This window comes from Gekko japonicus, unplaced genomic scaffold (genome assembly GCF_001447785.1).
Source record: "Gekko japonicus isolate JY-2015 unplaced genomic scaffold, Gekko_japonicus_V1.1 scaffold28, whole genome shotgun sequence".
Classification (NCBI taxonomy): domain Eukaryota; kingdom Metazoa; phylum Chordata; class Lepidosauria; order Squamata; family Gekkonidae; genus Gekko; species Gekko japonicus.
The window spans coordinates 2,259,695-2,278,512 of NW_015177010.1; the positions used below are offsets into that span (position 1 = coordinate 2,259,695).

Here is an 18,818-nt window from a genome sequence, read left to right on the forward strand (position 1 = left end):
GTGACGTACAGACAGTGATAAACAGCAAGCGTAGACTTTGCTAGCTACCCTGAACTAGGAACTGATGTATGGGAACTGGGAATAACACCTGGATTGGACTGGTGTGTGGCAGGTCCCTCTTTTGGACCAAGTGGGCTAGTGGAGTACAGGCTGACTCCTGATCTGCCATCTTTGCCACTTTCACTGTGGGCTCCTGTCCTGACACAAATTTCCCAGGAATTCAAATTGCAAATTTGCATGAGGGAATGTGCATGTGATTCTTTTTTCCATTTACTGTATGCCCCAACATTGCTGCTGTTAATTATCTGTGTGCAGTGTTATTGCCCAGATATTCTGAGCATCCTGAAATGCAAAAGCTCTCTTTGAAACAAGGAACAGGTCCCTTTCATATTCATGTGCAAGGACATGGACTAGCACCACAAGGAAGTGACTCCGACACAACTGGGTATATGTGTGTGAAGGGTAGCAGGAGAAAATTAGGTACCTGTGCATCCTCTTCCCCACATCTGTCTGAAGCTACTTCCTATAATATTGGTCATAGAGTCGGGCAGCCACAAGGTGATTGGAGGAAAAGAGATGGGAATGAGCAGCTGGGGCCCATTTTGTCCCTCACCATGAACCCCAATTCATTTTCCTTGGTTATGCTGCTATTGGCACCAAGCCAGCTGTGCTTCTGGTGCCACCCATTCAGACCCAAAGTATACTCTTCTGATCACACAAAAAAAGAGTAAGTAAGTTGGACCTCTTTGTAGTAAGGGAAGTGAGAAGTGCTTGTTCATTTCAAATTAAGCTCCCATTTCTATATTTCATTTTGGAGAGGGAGACTGGGCTATTATACCATAATTTCAGTGGAGTTTTTAAAGTGATAAATGTAACAATTCACAGCCAGTCTTTGTCCCAGCCCAGTAATGTTGGGTTGAGTAAATTAGTAATTGAAGGATTTGCAGGTAAATCACACCCTCCCTGCTTGTGAACATTTTTTGCTGCAAAGGGGTGAATAGACAATGAATAGGACAATCTTTGTGAGCATGAGTTCTGTGCATACACTGACACGTGTAGATGCCTGGACTGGGAAGGAACCACACGCACATGAAGTCTATGCCACTTTTGTAGAAGATAGGAATGAAGCTGGTTTCCAGTAATCTAATCCAAATGTCCATATGCACACTTACATAATTGACTAGACATACATAACAGTTCAGTTAGGAAAACATTTAATATAGGTAAAGTATTTAAGGCATATGCAAGTTTATGTGTAGGAAAGGCCACAGTGAAGAGATGTGAACAATGGTGAAGGGAAAACTCAATTAATAGCACTATTCCTGTATACTTAACAGCATTCTCTGGTTGGCGTATTTTCGGAAAGCATTTTGTAATAGCAGAGGTTTTATTCAGACATGTTTTTATTGTTGATACATGTTTAATTACCACTATCTTTTAAAAATATATATATTATTTCTTATTTAGGGGACTACCATCCCAATTAACCATGCACGTCCAAATCATAATTTAACTTTCACCAAGAAAGAACCTTTAGGGTAAGATTAATTCTTTTTGCTACTGAAAGTGGACTAGATTAAACTTTTACTATTTGCAAAGCTCCTCAGTCTATGTTTTGAAACCTAATTTTGTTTCTGTATTATCTTGTTTTTTCCTTCAAACTACAGTGTCTGTGCAATTGTCATTCCTTGGAATTACCCACTGATGATGCTTGCATGGAAAAGTGCAGCATGTTTGGCAGCTGGCAACACCTTAGTTCTGAAACCAGCACAGGTAACATTCAGAAGGGTCAATCATGACTTCTAACAGGACATTGGCTCTGAAATGGATCAGGAATCTTTTGTAATTCAAGAGTCAAACTACATTGAAATTCAGAGCCAGCATAAGAAAGCCCTTTGCCTAACTGAACCTCTTATGAGCCAGCATAAGAAAGCCCTTTTGCCTAACTGAACCTGTACAGCAACTGTACAACCTGTCAAGTTTCTTCTGCCCCAACCCTGCTTGTTGCAAGTCCTTTATAGGGAAGTGGCAACATGAGGTCTCACAATACGCAGGAGAATCCTGCAGAATTATTTTCATCCCCTGGCATAAATCTGTGCACAGTTGGCCCTTGGTTTACTGCCAACTGTTCATGTCACTCATTTCCCTTTCTGTAAAGGATCTCAAAGAAGACCTTTTGTCTAAAAAAAAATAAATCTCCTTGCCTGCCGTTCCCTTCATATACCAATTATTCTAGCATCTCACCTTCCCCTCCAATATACCTCAACTGAAAATTTCGATCTTCTTTTTTTATAAACCCACATTTTATTCCATACTGAGCCACATTTGGATCTAGAGTCATAGGTCACAGACCCCTACACTTAAAGTTCTACTGACCTTGTCCACTTAAAATAATCCACTGGTAAAGCAATCATGTATTATTTGTCAAGAGAATTACTATGCAACAACACTGGAAATCATATGTAGCATGCTGAGCAATGTATGTAGCATGCTGAGCAATGGTTCACCCATATATTAGATCTCCATGTCAAGGGGAAAATGACATAGATGCATATCCTGGACACTTTCACTGCAATATGGAAGAAATGTACTGAAATATTTTGACAAGGCAATGCAGGCATCTAACAATATGGCAGGCCAGACTCCCCTGCCTGGTGCCTTTTCCCCATTTCTTCTCCGTCTTTTCTTTTTCTAGTTTTGTTTATTAGCTCTCTCCCCTCCTTTCTACCTTTTTTTCTTTAATTCCATTTTCAATTCTTGTATCTCTAGAGATGTTTAACTATCTCAAGTCACAAGGGCACATAGCCTAGGGTGAATGGATTGAGTTTAGGAAAGTTCCTACTCTTAAAGGAACTGGGCTTCCCCCCCCCTATGTTTGTCTTAAACGACAAAAATAATTACACATTTATACCGTAAAAACAAATGAAACATGATGATGTATTCAGTAGCAAGGAATGGAGTGAAACAAGGACAGGGAGAAATGTTAGAGAATTACAGGGAAGCCTGATCAAAAGATATAAAGACCCAAATGAACAAAAAAAACCCCTGCATAACTCATGATAGAACATTGTTCTGTGTTAGCAATAAGAATGTTAATCCTGGGAAGTGCTTGCATAATGGCTCTTTCCTCTTCCCACTCCAGCCTGCTATGCTGAGTCTTGCTTATAAGATCATGGACTCTCAGGAGCAACACGGGGTATAAGCTGGGGGTCTACAGGTGCAGGAGGAATCTGCAGAAATCTAACACAAATCGAAGAATCAGCAGACCTAGGGGAAGGAACCTTAGAATACCTGTTACAGCCACATTAGAATGTAATCTGTTCATTGCTTTAACGCATATACGTACATCTGAACTAGACCATCAGCCTGGTTGTCCTATGCATTTTTTTTACTTAGGTCACTCCTCTGACTGCCTTGAAGTTTGCAGAGCTCTCAGTCAAAGCTGGATTCCCCAAGGGTGTTATAAATATCCTACCTGGTTCAGGTAAAAACAGTGATGCAAATGGGATGGGAGATATATATTTCCTGTTGAAAGCATAGCTTGGGTGGAGTGGGGTGTGGCACAGTTCAATAACCAAAGGAATCCCTAATCATATGAAGGTTCGTTCTGTTTCTCTTTGCCTATTTCATCTAGGCAGTTTAGTAGGACAACGCTTGTCTGAACACCCAGATATTCGTAAACTTGGATTTACTGGTTCAACACCAGTTGGGAAACAGATTATGAAGAGGTGAAGTATTTCCTGGATTATCATTTTTAAATTTTTATTATTACCAGGGCATGGCCTCGACCCAGAGGGGCTTCCATGCCGCAAATGGCATGACTCCTGCTATGCATGAGAAGCTTCCCCAGCCACCAGTTGGGGGATTCCACCCTCAGTTATCTTAGAACTGATGATTAATGCCTGTAGATGCACATGCACATTATTTGAGCACTCTCAGGAGCTCAGTAGGAGGGTTTCTCCCAACACTGCCACATCCGTGTAAGCACATAAAGCACAATCAGCATATAACAGCCTATTTCAGTGAATGGGCTTTGCCCTCTTATTGCATGGGGAAGGAATATATAAATGAGACAGGGTTTTGTTTGTGTTTGTTTATATCCCATTTGGGCTGTAAGGAGGTCTGGGTGGCATACATAGGTCTCCCTTCTCCTTCCGTTTTTCATCCTCACAACCAGCCTGTGAAGTAGGTTAGACAGAAAGTATGACTGGCCCAAGGTCACCCTGTGAGCTTTCATAGCACTTATGGGTAGTCGAACCTGGTTCCTACTCTGGCAGTCAAACCTTTCCAATTCCAGTCCGGTATGGGCTGCAAAGATTGAGGCAAGGCAACTGAATTTGTGAGGCCAGGCCCAGGTAAGCTTAACGTGCTCATTAAAATATGTATAGTAAATGGTCATTTTACTAATTTGTCCTGTTCTGGTGGAGATAAATATATTCAAGTTTAGAAGCGTGTCGTTTCCCCTGACTGGTTGTTAGGGAAAGTGCTTACCATGATGCTTATACTCTTTGTAGCTGTGCAGTCAGCAACCTGAAGAAGGTTTCCTTGGAACTGGGTGGAAAATCTCCACTGATTATATTCAATGACTGTGAACTTGACAAAGCTGTGAGGATGGTAAGTCTGCTTTTAGATACAGTACATGATACTAATTATGCTTTACCCCAGTGCTTTAGACCACTGTGACTTTAGGTCAAAGTGCTCTTTTGCATCTCTAAAATGACTGAGGGCTGCAGAAGCCCCTGGAGAAGCATCATCCATCGTCTACCTGGACTTCTTACAGCATGCCAGGCTTTCCTGTCCTGTACTTCAGAGGTATATTCAGATGGGTAGCCGTGTTGGTCTGAATCAGTAGAACAAGTTTGAGTCCAGTGGCACCTTTAAGGCCAACAAAGTTTAATTCTGGCTTTTGTGTGTATCTGAAGACGTGTGAATGCACACAAAAACTGATACCCGGAAATAATCTTTGTTGGATTTTAATGTTTTTGTATATTTAATAGCATCATGCCTTGTACATTACCCAGAGCCTGGTGCAAGCCGGGACAGGGTGAGATGATGATGATGATGATGATGATGATGATGATGATGATGATGATGATGATGATGATGATGATAATAATAACCTACAAGCCTACCCCAGTATAGTCATAGCTCTCTTCAAAGAGGAAATCTAATAGGCTTAGTAAAGCTGTAGATCCAACATTTTAGATGTCTTGTGATACTTCTTGGACTGAGACATTGTTCACCCCTGCAGCCTTTTCACACATTAAAGCCTATACACATTGCGTCTGGGAGCCCCACCCTGTGTAATAACCAGATGTGAGTTGCAGGTTCCCCTTCATTGCCATGTGTGTGGTGCCTGATTCAGATTGCGACTCTGGTGTTGGGAAATTAGGAGTGCAAGACCCTTTCCTAGGACTCCCATTCCCACCCGGTTTGGTAAGGGTGGAGGATGGAAACTGGCAGGACCGTATAGTTTCAGAGAGAGAGAGGGAGGGACAACCATTCCAAAGTTATTGAAAATTTAAACCCATAATGCAAAAGTATTCAAGCAAGTAGCAGAAGGGAAAAGACAAACCAGTACTTATAAACAAATAGTGCACTTATTCATTTAGGAATTATTATCTATTTAAGAATGTATTTCGGCTTCTCTGGCAGGACCTAAACATGGTGTTGGGGCCCTTAGCATCTCAAACACTGGTGTTAAATACCTTTAGAATCCAGATTAACTGTCAATCAAGGAATCGGATGGTCCTGACAAAACTCAGACTCTCCCCTTTTCTGACCAGAAGGCTCTGACCAGAGTCGTCATATTACTAGGTTAAAAACACCCTTCCTGTCGAGGCCTATCTAAATGTTTTGGCTTCTGGGCTGGAACTCAAATGTTTATTAGTTCTTTTACAGCTGAGTGCAGGGTGCATTGTCAGGTTGAAAAACCTCCTGCAAAGCCTTATGGGAGAGAACCAAATAGAGAGGCCTAAGACAATCCAGGCTGCTATACAGAGATGCCCTGTCTTGCTTATAATTCTTCCACATGTGGCATGCATGGAGGTTTCAGTCTTCCCTCCGTCATCCTGACTTGAAACAATCTGGAGGGCTGCTATTTGGTCCACTGAGGAAACCCACAACTCTACAGTTGGGCAGAATGTACAGTTCTTCCCTCAGCTCAGACTTTCTGGTTCCTAATTTGTTTCATATCATTTGTGATATACAGCATGTGTCAATTTGTCATTTCTACATCAAGGAAGTATGGCAAATAGTTCAAGACAAAAAAAAAGACAAAGACACATCATGCAATTTTATTTTTTCTTCTGATACAGGGCATGGGGGCTGTTTTCTTCAACAAAGGGGAGAACTGCATTGCGGCTGGCAGACTGTTTGTGGAAGAATCAATTCATGACAAATTTGTTAGGAAAGTGGTAAGGGATATATGCAGTTAAGGTTTAAAAACAGTTGTTTTAATATCCTAACTCTGTGGCCTTAAAGTGTCCACATTGGTGTTTCTGGCTGAGGCAAAGCCGCACTTTCCTAACGTTCAGTGCACTTTTCAAGTTGTTTCACACCTAATTGGATCACTGATCCATTTAGCTCAGTCTACACTGAAAGTGGCTGTCCTGGAAGTCAAGCAGGTCTTTCTCCACAGGTATTTGGAAACCTTTTAATTGGAGTGGCACCTGAGCTGGCTCTCACTGTCCTTTCTAAGACGGAAAAAACCTGCTGCATGAATTATCTGCTATGGGAAAGTGTACATTGTGGATGTGTCTGTTATAGAGAGCCAGTTTGGTAGAGTGGATAGGAGCACGGACTCTGATCCGAGAGAACCGGGTTTGATTCCCCCACTCCTCCACATGCACCCGCTGTGACCTTGGGTCAGTGAAAAGATCTTTCATTGAACAAGGTGGACAGTCTCAGTTATCCAAGAGGCGTGCTTGTGGCAGGCATTGTATGGCCAGTTTGGTGTAGTGGTTAGGAGTGCGGACTCTAATCTGGGAGAACCGGGTTTGATTCTCCTCTACATGCAGCTGCTGGTATGATCTTGGGTCAATCACAAGTTATTTCAGAGCTGTTCTCTCAAGAGCAGTTCTCAAAGAACTCTCTCAGCCCCTCCTACCTCACAGGGTGTCTGTTATGGGGAAGGGAAGGGAAACTCCTTTGGGTAGTGAAGGGCGGGGTATAAATCCAATCTCTTCTTCTCTTCATAACCATTAAGGTATAGTGACAACTCAGGCTGTAGTAAGAAGGGAAAGAAACAGCCTCCACTGGAGCCAAAGACACACAGTCTACTGTACCAAGATGGCCAGAATAGTGTAGTGGTTGGGGTGTTCTACACCACCTTGAATCACAAGGAAAGGCAGGATATAAAGGCTTTAGCAAATAAAAAGGACCAGGTTCAAAACATTCCTTGCCACGAAACCTACCAGGTGAGCTTGGGCCAGTCACTTGTATAGTTGTTATGAGGACAAAATGGTGGAGGTGTTTGCTGCCCTGAGGAGGAAGGATGGGATAAAAATGCACTGAAATAATAATGCCTCTCTCCTTCAGGAAGGCAGAGCAATGATACATTTTATATAATGAGTTCAGTGTTTCACAGATGATATCTGGTTGCAGCCATTACAACAATCCTGAAAAATAAGCGATATCATTTCCCCTGCCTTGTCAATGGGAGTATCTTGCCTAGGGCCACCTAATAAGCACATGGCAGAGGCAAGATCTGCACCAGGGATCTTAGATCACAGCTTATTAGCCACTTTATGCTACACCACTAAGATGCCTTACCAGATTTCCCATGCCAATTCTGGTATAGCCTCCTGAAGGAGCGATCTAGTTCTGGTGCAATGGGAAAAATGGGTACAGCAGATACAGGTGACTCAGCTGTTAGTATTATTATCACCCGGCCTCCCATGGGACACAGGTTGCCCACATGGGAAAATCCAGTTGTCTATCATTTCTATAGTGCAGTGACGGTGTAGAATATAGAAATGTGTGGATGCAGCCATATGCTTCAGCTCCGTTATGGGAATTCTGTGACAGAGAGGAACAGCTTCCCCTTATTCACCAACAAACTTTAAACACCACAGCACAGACTGCTGCTTTAGGTAGGATTATGACATTGTCCCCCAAAGATCACAACCATTGTCTTGTACCATGTATTTCTCTCACATGCCCCCTACAACATCTTTGGGTAACCTGTAGGTGGAAGAAACCAAAAAGATGAAAATCGGTGACCCACTGGACAGATCCACAGACCACGGGCCCCAGAACCATAAGGCTCATCTACTAAAGCTCCTGGAATACTGTGAACTTGGGGTGAAAGAGGGAGCCACACTAGTGTACGGAGGAAGACAAGTATGTAGACCAGGTAAGACAAGGCCTAAATTGGAGTTGCAACACTTAGCCAGTTAAATTAATTGGGTAGCAGTTGTAGAAAGTATTTTTTAATACAAGTACTTTAAAAACTTGCTGGCAGGGGTCATCATCATAGAAGGGGCATAAAATTCCTCTTCCAAAAACGTGCCTATTGTGATACATAACTTAAAGGTTGCACCGTGCAAAAATATGTAAAAAATAAACTCATATAATTATAAAGATTATAAGCGTGCTTTATCCCAAATATAATAGCATAAATTAGATATAATACATATACAACTACATATAAATCAAGTCAAAATTCAGTCTCTAAGGTGTCCATTCCAAACGCATAAAAAATCTGACATAGGAAAACGTTCCAAAGAATTATCCTGCTGTGGAACTAAGGTACATTAATGACAGAATGCAACTGCCTTCAGATTTCAGTTCTTCAGTATAGATGTACTCCCACAACACGCTCAGCGTTCTTAAGAGACTGAATGTTGACTTTTGATTTATATGTAGTTGTATATGTATTATATCTAATTTATACTTACTATTATATTTGGGATAAAGCACACCTGTAACCTTTATAATGATATAGGTTTATTTTTTTACATATTTTTGCACAGTATAGCCTTATTTATTCATAGCTGTGTCCCCTGTTGTGATACTTAGGCATACCATCTAAAAACAGTGAAACACCTCTGCCTTTGAACAGTTCTTATTGAATGTCTGCATGAGTCTTATGAACCAACATTTCTTCAGCTTGGCACCATTAAAAAAGTACTTCTTCCACTGTGTATTCTGTTTATAAACTGGAATTTTTGGAGAAATTGATCAAGAAAAAAATACAAATATTTAGATATTGACACTCTATGTTTTCTCATTCTGGTGGTGGTGGAGGCATAGTTCAGTTTTAGGTGGGCATTCAGGAACAGAGGCTTGAGAACCAACTCAAGAAACTATGCTGGAAATGTTCTTCTGTAACCCACAGAGACTTCTATTTTTCTGTAATAAAGCATGTGGGCTGTAAAGAGCTTGGGTATAAAACCAGACTTAAATATACCAAGGTGCTCTATACTTAATGACAGTGGTATCGTTAGGATTTCTACAACAGAAACCAGTGCAGTGAGTTGTACTCTTTCACTCATGTGTAGAACAGCAGTAGAAGGTAAATATAGTACCTAAGGACTCCCATATTGTGAAACAGTCTACATTAAATTAGCAAATGCCATGCTTATGGGCTACCCAAAGCATCTGGATTTGAATGCTTTGACATCCAGATCCTTCAGGTGATAAAATCAAAATCCTTCAAGTGATCTGAGTAAGGGTACCTAAAGATACAGGCTGAAGAAAACGTCCTCAATCAAATAACAGGAACCTTTTAAATCAAGAGATCTGTTACTCAGTCTAACCCATTAATCAACTACACAAAAACCTTTGGTAAGTTATTCACAAGGTACGGTAACTTCTGGTATTGCAAATGACCTTCTTAGTTTGGGGAAGCAATACCTATCACAGCACCACTGATACAGGAAGAAAGTCCCAGAGATTCCAAAATTTGCACAATTCTCCATTGCCTTCTCTCCCACTAGGCTTTTTCATGGAACCTACCATCCTGACAGATGTTGAAGACCACATGTATGTTGCACGGGAGGAATCTTTTGGCCCTGTAATGGTCATTTCCAAGTTCAAAGATGGGTATGTCCTGCTGTAGTCACCTGTTCAGTACTACTATTCTGTTGGTGCAAGATTATGAATGCTGATGATGAAAGCAGGCAAATTGTTGTTTTCTATCATGTATGGTGAGGATGTGTTAACACTACATTCACAGGACTCCTCTCTACAGGCAAATTAGTAACAAAAACAGGATGCCAACCATGCCTTGGCAAGTGCTCATAAAAGGCCAAAAACTGAAATGGCAAATCATAGTCTAGATTAGGATCCTTGGCTCCTCATGTAGCACAAATGGTTCTCTCTCACTGCAGGGATGTTGATGGGGTACTAGAACGAGCCAACAGAACAGAATACGGCTTGGCTTCAGGGGTCTTCACAAAAGACATAAGCAAAGCTCTGTACATCAGTGACAAACTGGAAGCTGGAACGGTTTTTATTAACACCTATAACAAAACTGATGTGGCAGCCCCATTTGGTGGATTCAAACAGTCTGGCTTTGGAAAAGATTTAGGTAAGTAGCCATCCATAAAAACACAAAACATTATAAAATAATGCTTTTAATTTATTTTAAGATAGGTGTCGACCACTGTCCCCACCTGAGTTTGCAGTTTAGTAGTTCTTATATGACTGATCTGTTTTCGAACTCAGTATTGCAAACAGTATTGCAGGGTAGATGAAGGAACACAGATCAAAAGCGGCAGGAAAGATAGCATGACAACCCCCCCCCCCAATCTTTCCCTGAACTTAGCAGCCTGCTGCAAGAGAGTGGATGTATTGCATTCCGTTCCCACAGGTGACTGCAGGACCTACCTGAGTGCAATTAATCCCAGAGTGCTCTGTACTCTGTAATATAATTTATTTATTTATTATTATTTAGATTTTTATCCCGCCCTCCCCGTAGGCTCAGGTCCCTGCAGGTAGAAAATTCAAAAGAAATGTTGGGGTGGAGTTCCTAATTGGGGGATTTATTTATTTTTTGGTTCGCTTTGTAAGCACAGAAACTGAGCCAAACTCTTACCGTCTACAATTGTTTTAAAACTCTGATTTCTTTCAGGTGAAGAAGCACTTCATGAGTATCTCAGAACAAAGGCAGTAACAGTAGAATACTAATCAACAAAGCAATTCCCTTGCCGATAAATTCAACCTCAAGCACAAGGCAGAATGTCAGACAAAACTGTTAGAGACATTTCCTGGCATTACAAAAACCAGAATCTCATCCCACTGAGCCAGGAAAGAATATCTGCATTCCTAACATGAGTTAGACATTCTCTTTTCAGGTATATCATTTGTTGCCAAGCTTTGTATTACCTGGATCCACTAAGCAGAATCTGGTATTTTGGTAGGGGCCCCCGGATGAGTTACGGACTTTTCTGTGAAATATCTTCAGCTATAACCTCTTTTATTGTCTTGGCTCCATTATCCACCACAGTTAACTGGAATGCTCATCTGGAAGATTAACTGAACATCCAGTGGTGGACCCAAATCTACTTAACAGTATGCTAAAGCTTCCAGCTCCCTAAGCAAGAAGCAGTGTGCTAGATTGCTTGTTTTCTCCTAAGTCAAACACATGGATTTCTTGACAATTTTCTAAAACTGTGCATTACACCAGCATTAAGCTTCTTTGGTTCTGTGACACAAATCCAACATATCTTAAGCAGCACAGAAAGCAACTTGGCTATAAACACTGTAAATAAAATCAAGGAAGTGCCCTTAATATGCTATGCAGAGCTCGACATCTGTGTTAAACTATGCATATAAAAGCTATAGCAAATATTTTATAATCTGTTTGCCAATAAGGAACATGTAATCAACAGAGTTGTCAATGCAAATTGCATTAAATTGTGCATGCTTTGCAATCTTGAAAGAAGTATTTCTTCCATGCATGCTCCTATCCCTGCTTTTCTTTGGCAAACCCCCCCCCCCCCCCAAACCCCCCAAAAAAAAAGTACTATTACAATGTACTATTGGCTGCCTTCTCCACCTTTCTGGAACTGCAAGAGAGCTGGAATATTCCTACATTGCTTCTGCTAGATACATTTTATGAAAAACAGACAGCAGGGAACACAGCTTCTCTCATTCATTTTAGGAGGGCTTGTGGGAAGGGAAATTATTGCTGTTTCTGTAATATTCAGCTTGGTCTTTGCTCGAAAACAGTCTTAATTTTTATTCAAATCCAGACAATTTTGAAAAAGATCCACCACAGAAATAACTGCCCAAGAAAGACCTCCTGATAATCATTCAGAATAATCCAGTGTCAGCATCTTAAGCACAAAATTGTATAAATCATTCCAGTACAGTATTTAATACTGGAAAAGACAACACGTGGCAAAAAATGTCACTTAAGAAACAGCGTTGCTTTATCAAACAAAATCCTCCTACATAGGCTGGACACATAATTTCAGATAGGTTAAATAACTATCTGCTATTTGTAGATTTCAGATTAATAAACATGAAATGTAGCCTAGATAAAATTTCCCCCTAATCTGGGCATGGTGTACAGTTTTGTACAGACTGCAAGACTTTCAGTAAGTCAATCAACAAACTCACTTATACAGGCAAATAAACAAACTTCATCCCAGCTACTATTCCTTACCTACCACAACAAAAAGCTACTGAAGCCAACATAATTCTCTCCCCCCGCCCCCTTATAGCAGAGACTCTAGGCCAGCTCTTGCAACACTACATGGGAGCTCTCTGGCAAGGCGTCTGTACTATGGTGGTTCTTCTAACATGCAACAGCCATTCACCACATCCACCATCCCAGCTGCACATCCAGGCCAGTGGGTCCGTGCTGCCATGCAGGTCCCAAACAATCCAGATAGTGAATAGTTCTCATATGAAATCATTTCCAGCAGCTGTAACCTTGGAAACTGAGGGAAATTGTAAGAACTAGACCTGAAGGAGACTTGACAAAAGCAGTTCGTTTCTTTTTCCCAATTCAGTCCATCATTCTAGTTTCTTGCTCCATGCTGCCTTCGAGGAAACAGAGTGACCTCATTATTCTCCTGTCTTTGCACTTGCACAGAAATCTTCTGTGTGTCTCACACTTGGAAACAAAGTAGAGTGCCCAGAGCACTCTTCTCTCAGATTTAACAATGCACGACGTGCGACAGAGCTGGATGTCAGAAATAGTTATGATACATCTACTCATTAGATATACTGTCCAAAACTTCTATTCTGCCTTCTCCCTTGGACTTAGGAAGCTTCATGTTGTCTACAGTGACTTCTTCGCAGACAGAGCCATCATCAGAGTCATCTTCCGATGCCGAATCCTCTTCCTCTGTACTAGAACCACTCAATTCCACCAAAGCCACATTCTGCAACGATAACAATTTAAATCACAACAAATTCTGTTCATTGTAAAGCTACGGTGTAAAGATAACACAACTTAGAAGAAAATTAAGTCCTGCCTTCATTGGCCAACACAATCATGTTGGATCTGAAACAGATCTCAGTTGCCAGTCTGTAACTATTCTTATGATGTTGTTATGGAATTCACTCTGCCATGATGGGGTGGTTCCCAAGAGTATAGCAGGCTTGGAGGGGGCGGGGGGGGGGGCGTAGAAGATGAGTTGATCAAAGGCCATGATAATTTAACAGAACCTCCCAAGTTCTGCTAGATGCGGGAGTCAAACAAAGGGGGTGCTGATGGCTTCATACTACATCAGTAAGTTTCTCAGAAGAATCTTGATAGCCAATGCTAGACTTCAGTGGACTTAGAAAGGTGAGCCTCTGTTTAGGATTGCACAGGAAGAGATGCACTATGGTCTGATCTGGCATGGCTCGTCCTGTGCTCTTAACCACATACGTTAGGCTCAGACATGAGAGACAATGATAAGAGGAAGTGGCATAGTTCCCCCAGATAACAAAGCTCACACAAAAGTATCAGCCGTTTTCAAAATGGAGACTGCTAGAGAGGAAGGGAGATAACTGCTACTTTGCACAGAATCAGGTGCATGAAGCTGACCCATAAACAGGCTTCTTACCATTTCAATAACATTTTCAGTTGAAGCATCGACATGTTCAATATCGAAGTCTTCAACAGGGCCACTTTCCATTTCTCTTCTTAGTTCATCATTTGCATTGGCCATGTGCGGCAGAAAGCTCTGTACCCTATCCAAAACTAATACATGAAAAAAATCCTAATGAGATGCAGGAATCGCCCCCCAAAAAACCATTTGGTTATTTAAACATATATTTATAATGCTAATCAAGAACTCAGTTCAGCCACCACCAGATCTGAACAGCGATGGGTCCATGTGCCCCCGGCAGACCAGATAAAAATACAGGGAGAGGGGAGCAGCAGCGGCTCACTATGCAGACAGAAATGATGACAGAAATCCTTAAACCTTTCAGTTTGCAGACCTTCAATCTCTTATTTAGGATCTGGGAGACCCAGGTCAAATCCTCGTGGTGCCAAGATGTTTGCTGGGTAACCAGAGCCGCTTATCTCTCAGCCTAACCTATATCACAGGGGTGTTGGGAAGGTAAAATGGTTATGGGAGAACCACGTATGCAACTTGGAGCTTCTTGGAGGAAGGGTAGAATAAAACATATTAAATAAATACACTCTTGGGCCACCTCAGTAGCAGTTCTTCACCTTCCCAGGTACCACAGCAATAACATGGTAAAAGAACATCACCAGGCAATATATTAAGGACCTGTTTCATGCTTCAGATGAATGTTCCTTCTTTTCCAGCTGTCAGGAGCCTAAAGAGTCTCAGCTTTTCTCTTTGCAGCTTATCATTTAGGAGTAACAAGGAGTGCTCATGAATCTGCACACTTATTTACTTTATTTTATTAGTTTATTCATATCCCACCTTTCTTCCCAATGGGGACCAAAACTCCTTGAATCATTTTCCTCTCCTCCATTTTATCCTCACAGCAACCCTGTGAGGTAGATTAGACTTGAGAGTGCATGACTGGCCCACGTTCACTCAGCAGGCTTCCATGGCAGAGTGGGGATTCAAACCTGGGTTTACTAGATCCTAGTCTGACACTTTAACAGCTACATCATGCTGGCTCTCAAATCCCACCTGCTGTTTCTAGATTTGCTCAGAGCATTACAAGCTCTAAAATATCATTTCCCAGAATCTTAAACTGCTGATCATGCTAATTTTTTTAAAGGCCTACATGTTAAGAACATAAGAGACCCCAATGTTGGATCAGGCCAAAGGCCCACCCAGTCCAACACTCTGTGTCACACAGTGGCCAGAAATACCAGTGCCATCAGGAGGTCCACCAGCGGGGCCAGGACATTAGAAGCCCTCCCACTGTTGACCCCCCCAAGCACCAAGACAGAGCATCACTTTGTTAAGGCATATCACACAAAGTGACGTGTCCCAAGAACGGGAAAATTAATTTGAATGAATGGCCTACTAGTTTGGCACTTGTGGAAGGTGTGTACAAAAGTAATATGAAGGGTTTCCTCTCCAATGCAAAAATCCCAAAGCTATTCACGTGTTTTTAAAATTTAAATGTCACGAGGACTTTTGAGGATGGAATCTCTGTTTTGTTTCTGATTGAAACCCTGGTTTACTTCAGCGGTTTCAGATTTGATGGTTTCAAATTCTCCAGTGTTTATGCTGGTCTCTGGAGCAGTAATTCTTGCTCAGGAATGATCCTACACAATTTTCTTTCCATTTGTGGGGTACACTTACGGCTGCTCCTTGGTATCCTTGCTGTCTGTGACTTCATGGGCTTCTTATTCTTTGAATTCAGTAGCAGTGTTTCATGAATACCTGCAATCCAGAAGCAGCATATTATTCCGATTTTTAATTTTATTCCCTTCATGGAGGCTCTTCTTTAATTACAGCTTAGCAGATATAGTAAATTTACCTGCCATGTACTCTGTGCTGTGTAAAATACACTTATACAATGCAGTGCAACGCTATCATGCAACAAAATAAAGACCAGTCTAACGTTACAGAACAATGTGCCCAGCAGGCTCATAGCTAGGTGGGAGCAAGGGGGGCTATGCCCAGTCCTCTCTGGGGAATGCCAGACACCCCCCCCCCAAGTGCAGGCAGGGGGCCTTGGTTTCACACAGGCAAAGTCTGAACTGCAGCCAAGCAGGAGGGAAGGGAGAGGAGCAGCCTCCACACAGCCTCGCCGGGTCTTCCTGCTTCTGCAGCCAGCTTCTCAAAAACCCCTCTCCCTCCTCAGCCGCAGCTGAAAGTAGGAAGACCCCCTCGCCCCTGCCTAGCTACAGGCCTGCTTGCAGAGCATGCAATCTCTTCCCTCACCCTGGAATGTATTCCCTGGTGGGCAGCATGCTGCTTCCACAGGGGGCCCTTAAGGAAGGACCAGCCTCCCAGCCTGGCTCCTCCCCCAGGGCTGATTCCCAGCGCTGCTTTCTGGCTGAGATGTCTGTCTGCTGTTCCTCGAAGGCTGTCCGCAGGGCAGATCTGCCAAAGAGAGCCTGCTAGATTGTGGAGCGTTTCATCCAGATGAAAAGTGGGCTGTTTTCACCTGTGCCTCCTGCAGACTCTCCACCTTAATCGATCACCACAGATTAGATTAGTCACTAATCTGATTAGTGGTGATTCGATTAAGCTTCCTCACTCTCAGTCTTTGCACACACACACACCCTCCCGAAAATATGCTAGCTGCAGGGCTGGTGCCCAGTTCGTAATGTGTGAAGTGAACCACATCTATCGTGTAGTACAGGGATCCCAAACCCTGTTGAACCTGTAGGTGCTTTTGAAATTCTGAGAACAGTTAGTTAGTTGGTGCAATAACAAAATGGTTGCCAAAAGGTGGTTGCCATGGAGGCTGGATCAAACCGCTAAACATCTGAAGGTGTCAACAAAACGTTTAAAAGGTTCCAACCCAAGCATTCTCCTGTGGGTGAGGCAGCTGTTTCCACACAAAGATGATGCCTCCTAAACTCTTAAATGGAGGAAAGCTAGGATTGTTCATTTGCTTTAAGGAATGGATGTTTTGGGAAAGAAGCAAGTGGGCACCATGGCATTAACAAGCACCACACTGAGACCACCAGCATGATGCACATAGTGGAGAACTGCTACAAAGCTAGGGCAGTGTGACTCCTACATCATACATTTGTGAAGACCTATTTAGAAGGCATACCTTCCTGTAATACAGATATCAAACCACACAAGAATATACACATGTTGTTTCTTAAGCAAAAAATACCTGCATGTTACATCAAGAATCACAACATTGAGAAACCTGTAGGAGAACATTTCAACCTCCCAGGGCACTCAATGGGGGACCTCAAAGTAGTTGTTTTATTGCAAAGGGATTTCAGAAACAGTTTAGAACAGGAGATTGCTGAATTACAAATTATCACAACACTAAGGACAATGGAACCCCCAGGATTTAACAGAGATATCAGGTTCTTATCTCACTAAATATGCTAAGCCACTCAATTCTCACATGTTTGTTAATTCTTTTATTATCTGTATGCTAATTTGCTACTATTCACCAACCACTATAATCCAATCTTAGCTGTACTTATTACTCAGTTAGCCCTTCCTGGCAACTAACCCCCCCCCCCCCACACACACCTATATGTAATGGTTGGTGAAGTCTGTTTCAATGTATCTGAAGAAGTGTGCTTGTACACAAAAGCTTATACCCAGAATTAAACTTTGTTGGTCTTAAAGGTGCCACTGGACTCAAACTTTGTTCTGCCTGTTACTATGTCAATCTTTAAGGGGGGAAATCGAAGGAACCATAGCATAATATTTTTCTTAGCATTAACTGAACATTCACCAGGCAGTAAGCAAGCTTTAGAGTTCATCAAAACACTTTAGCAGGCTAGATGTTAAGCAAATAAATGGGGCGGGAGAGCAACGGATATTGTTTGGGCATGATGAAAAATTTTGAAGTTTGTAATGGCAAACGGGAGGTTTTCCCATCGTGAACAGAAACATCAGTTGCTCTCCAGTCACCTTTTTTTGGTTAAACGTCCAACCCCAAAAGAAAACCTCTGGTGTACTCAAAAGTTTGCTCATTCCTTTGTGATTTCCAAGCGGCTCCCAAAGTAAGATGTTATGCTAGTGTTATTTTTGCGTTTTCAAACTGCATCTCACTACCAACCCCTTCTCCGTAAAATGTGCATGTTTGCAGCATGCAGAACAGACGCGTGTAAACTCTGGAGCCACAATAAAAAAGGCTGCCAGGCAAACGACCCTCCCCTTTCCTCCCGCCTAGTTCCAGACAGCAGAAACCGTCCGATCGGACAGCGCAGGCTGCTGAGCCTTTCCGCACACGATCAGGGTCGGTTACCTCCGCCGCCTTTCACAAGCAGAAGCTCCTGGGACGCAGCCCGACACGCGCCATCTCCGTTCAACTCCATCCACCTCTTTCCAGTTTTCCACACGCGCCGTCTCCACGGTAAACCGGAACTCAAAATGAGACTGGTAATAGAGCAAAGCACAGAGCGGCCTCGCAAGAGCAATGGCGCCACCTACGCCGTGGAGGTCAGGATGATTGCGGCAATCTGGAGAGCAATCTGTGGTCACGCAGAGTAGATGGCCGATGTAGCAGTCCTCCCCCCCCCACCCATCCGTGGTTCTTGTCTTTTAGAGCCGCGGCGCTCTAAACAGAATTTCAATGTAGGGTTCAAGCAGCAATCTTTAGTAATCTATATTAAATTGTTTATATTTCAGGAAACTATATGCCATTAACAATCACGCGCTTTGATTGTTTAAGTGATTTTTTTCACTTATAAAGGTCTGGAGACTGGATCTCAGTCAAAGCAAGAGGACTCTGAAAGAGGAGAGGAAAGAAGTCCTGAACTCCTTCACTGAGATTATTTGAGTAAATGT

General features: G+C 42.3%; 2 protein-coding genes across 2 annotated transcripts in view; one reads left to right on the top strand and one right to left on the bottom strand.

Moving 5' to 3' along the window:
* The window catches only part of ALDH1L2 (aldehyde dehydrogenase 1 family member L2), a 47,284-nt gene extending 35,348 nt beyond the window's left edge, over positions 1 to 11,936 (top strand). The window contains exons 14-23 of the mRNA XM_015427591.1: positions 1,468 to 1,538; positions 1,668 to 1,773; positions 3,397 to 3,484; positions 3,635 to 3,728; positions 4,515 to 4,614; positions 6,318 to 6,416; positions 8,191 to 8,356; positions 9,942 to 10,047; positions 10,335 to 10,534; positions 11,078 to 11,936. Coding sequence (XP_015283077.1) covers positions 1,468 to 1,538; positions 1,668 to 1,773; positions 3,397 to 3,484; positions 3,635 to 3,728; positions 4,515 to 4,614; positions 6,318 to 6,416; positions 8,191 to 8,356; positions 9,942 to 10,047; positions 10,335 to 10,534; positions 11,078 to 11,133 — 1,086 coding nt within the window. The 3' untranslated portion in view covers positions 11,134 to 11,936. The remainder of the gene's footprint in view (positions 1 to 1,467; positions 1,539 to 1,667; positions 1,774 to 3,396; positions 3,485 to 3,634; positions 3,729 to 4,514; positions 4,615 to 6,317; positions 6,417 to 8,190; positions 8,357 to 9,941; positions 10,048 to 10,334; positions 10,535 to 11,077) is intronic.
* Positions 11,937 to 11,995: 59 nt separating this feature from the next.
* Positions 11,996 to 18,384, bottom strand: LOC107124182 (chromosome unknown open reading frame, human C12orf45). Its single transcript, XM_015427572.1, has 4 exons — positions 18,277 to 18,384; positions 15,684 to 15,764; positions 14,010 to 14,146; positions 11,996 to 13,340 (listed from the first exon to the last, which is right to left on the bottom strand). The coding sequence occupies exons 1-4, from the start codon at positions 18,344 to 18,346 to the stop codon at positions 13,167 to 13,169; spliced, it is 462 nt and encodes a 153-aa protein (XP_015283058.1). The 5' UTR covers positions 18,347 to 18,384; the 3' UTR covers positions 11,996 to 13,166.
* Between the last annotated feature and the right edge of the window lie 434 nt (positions 18,385 to 18,818).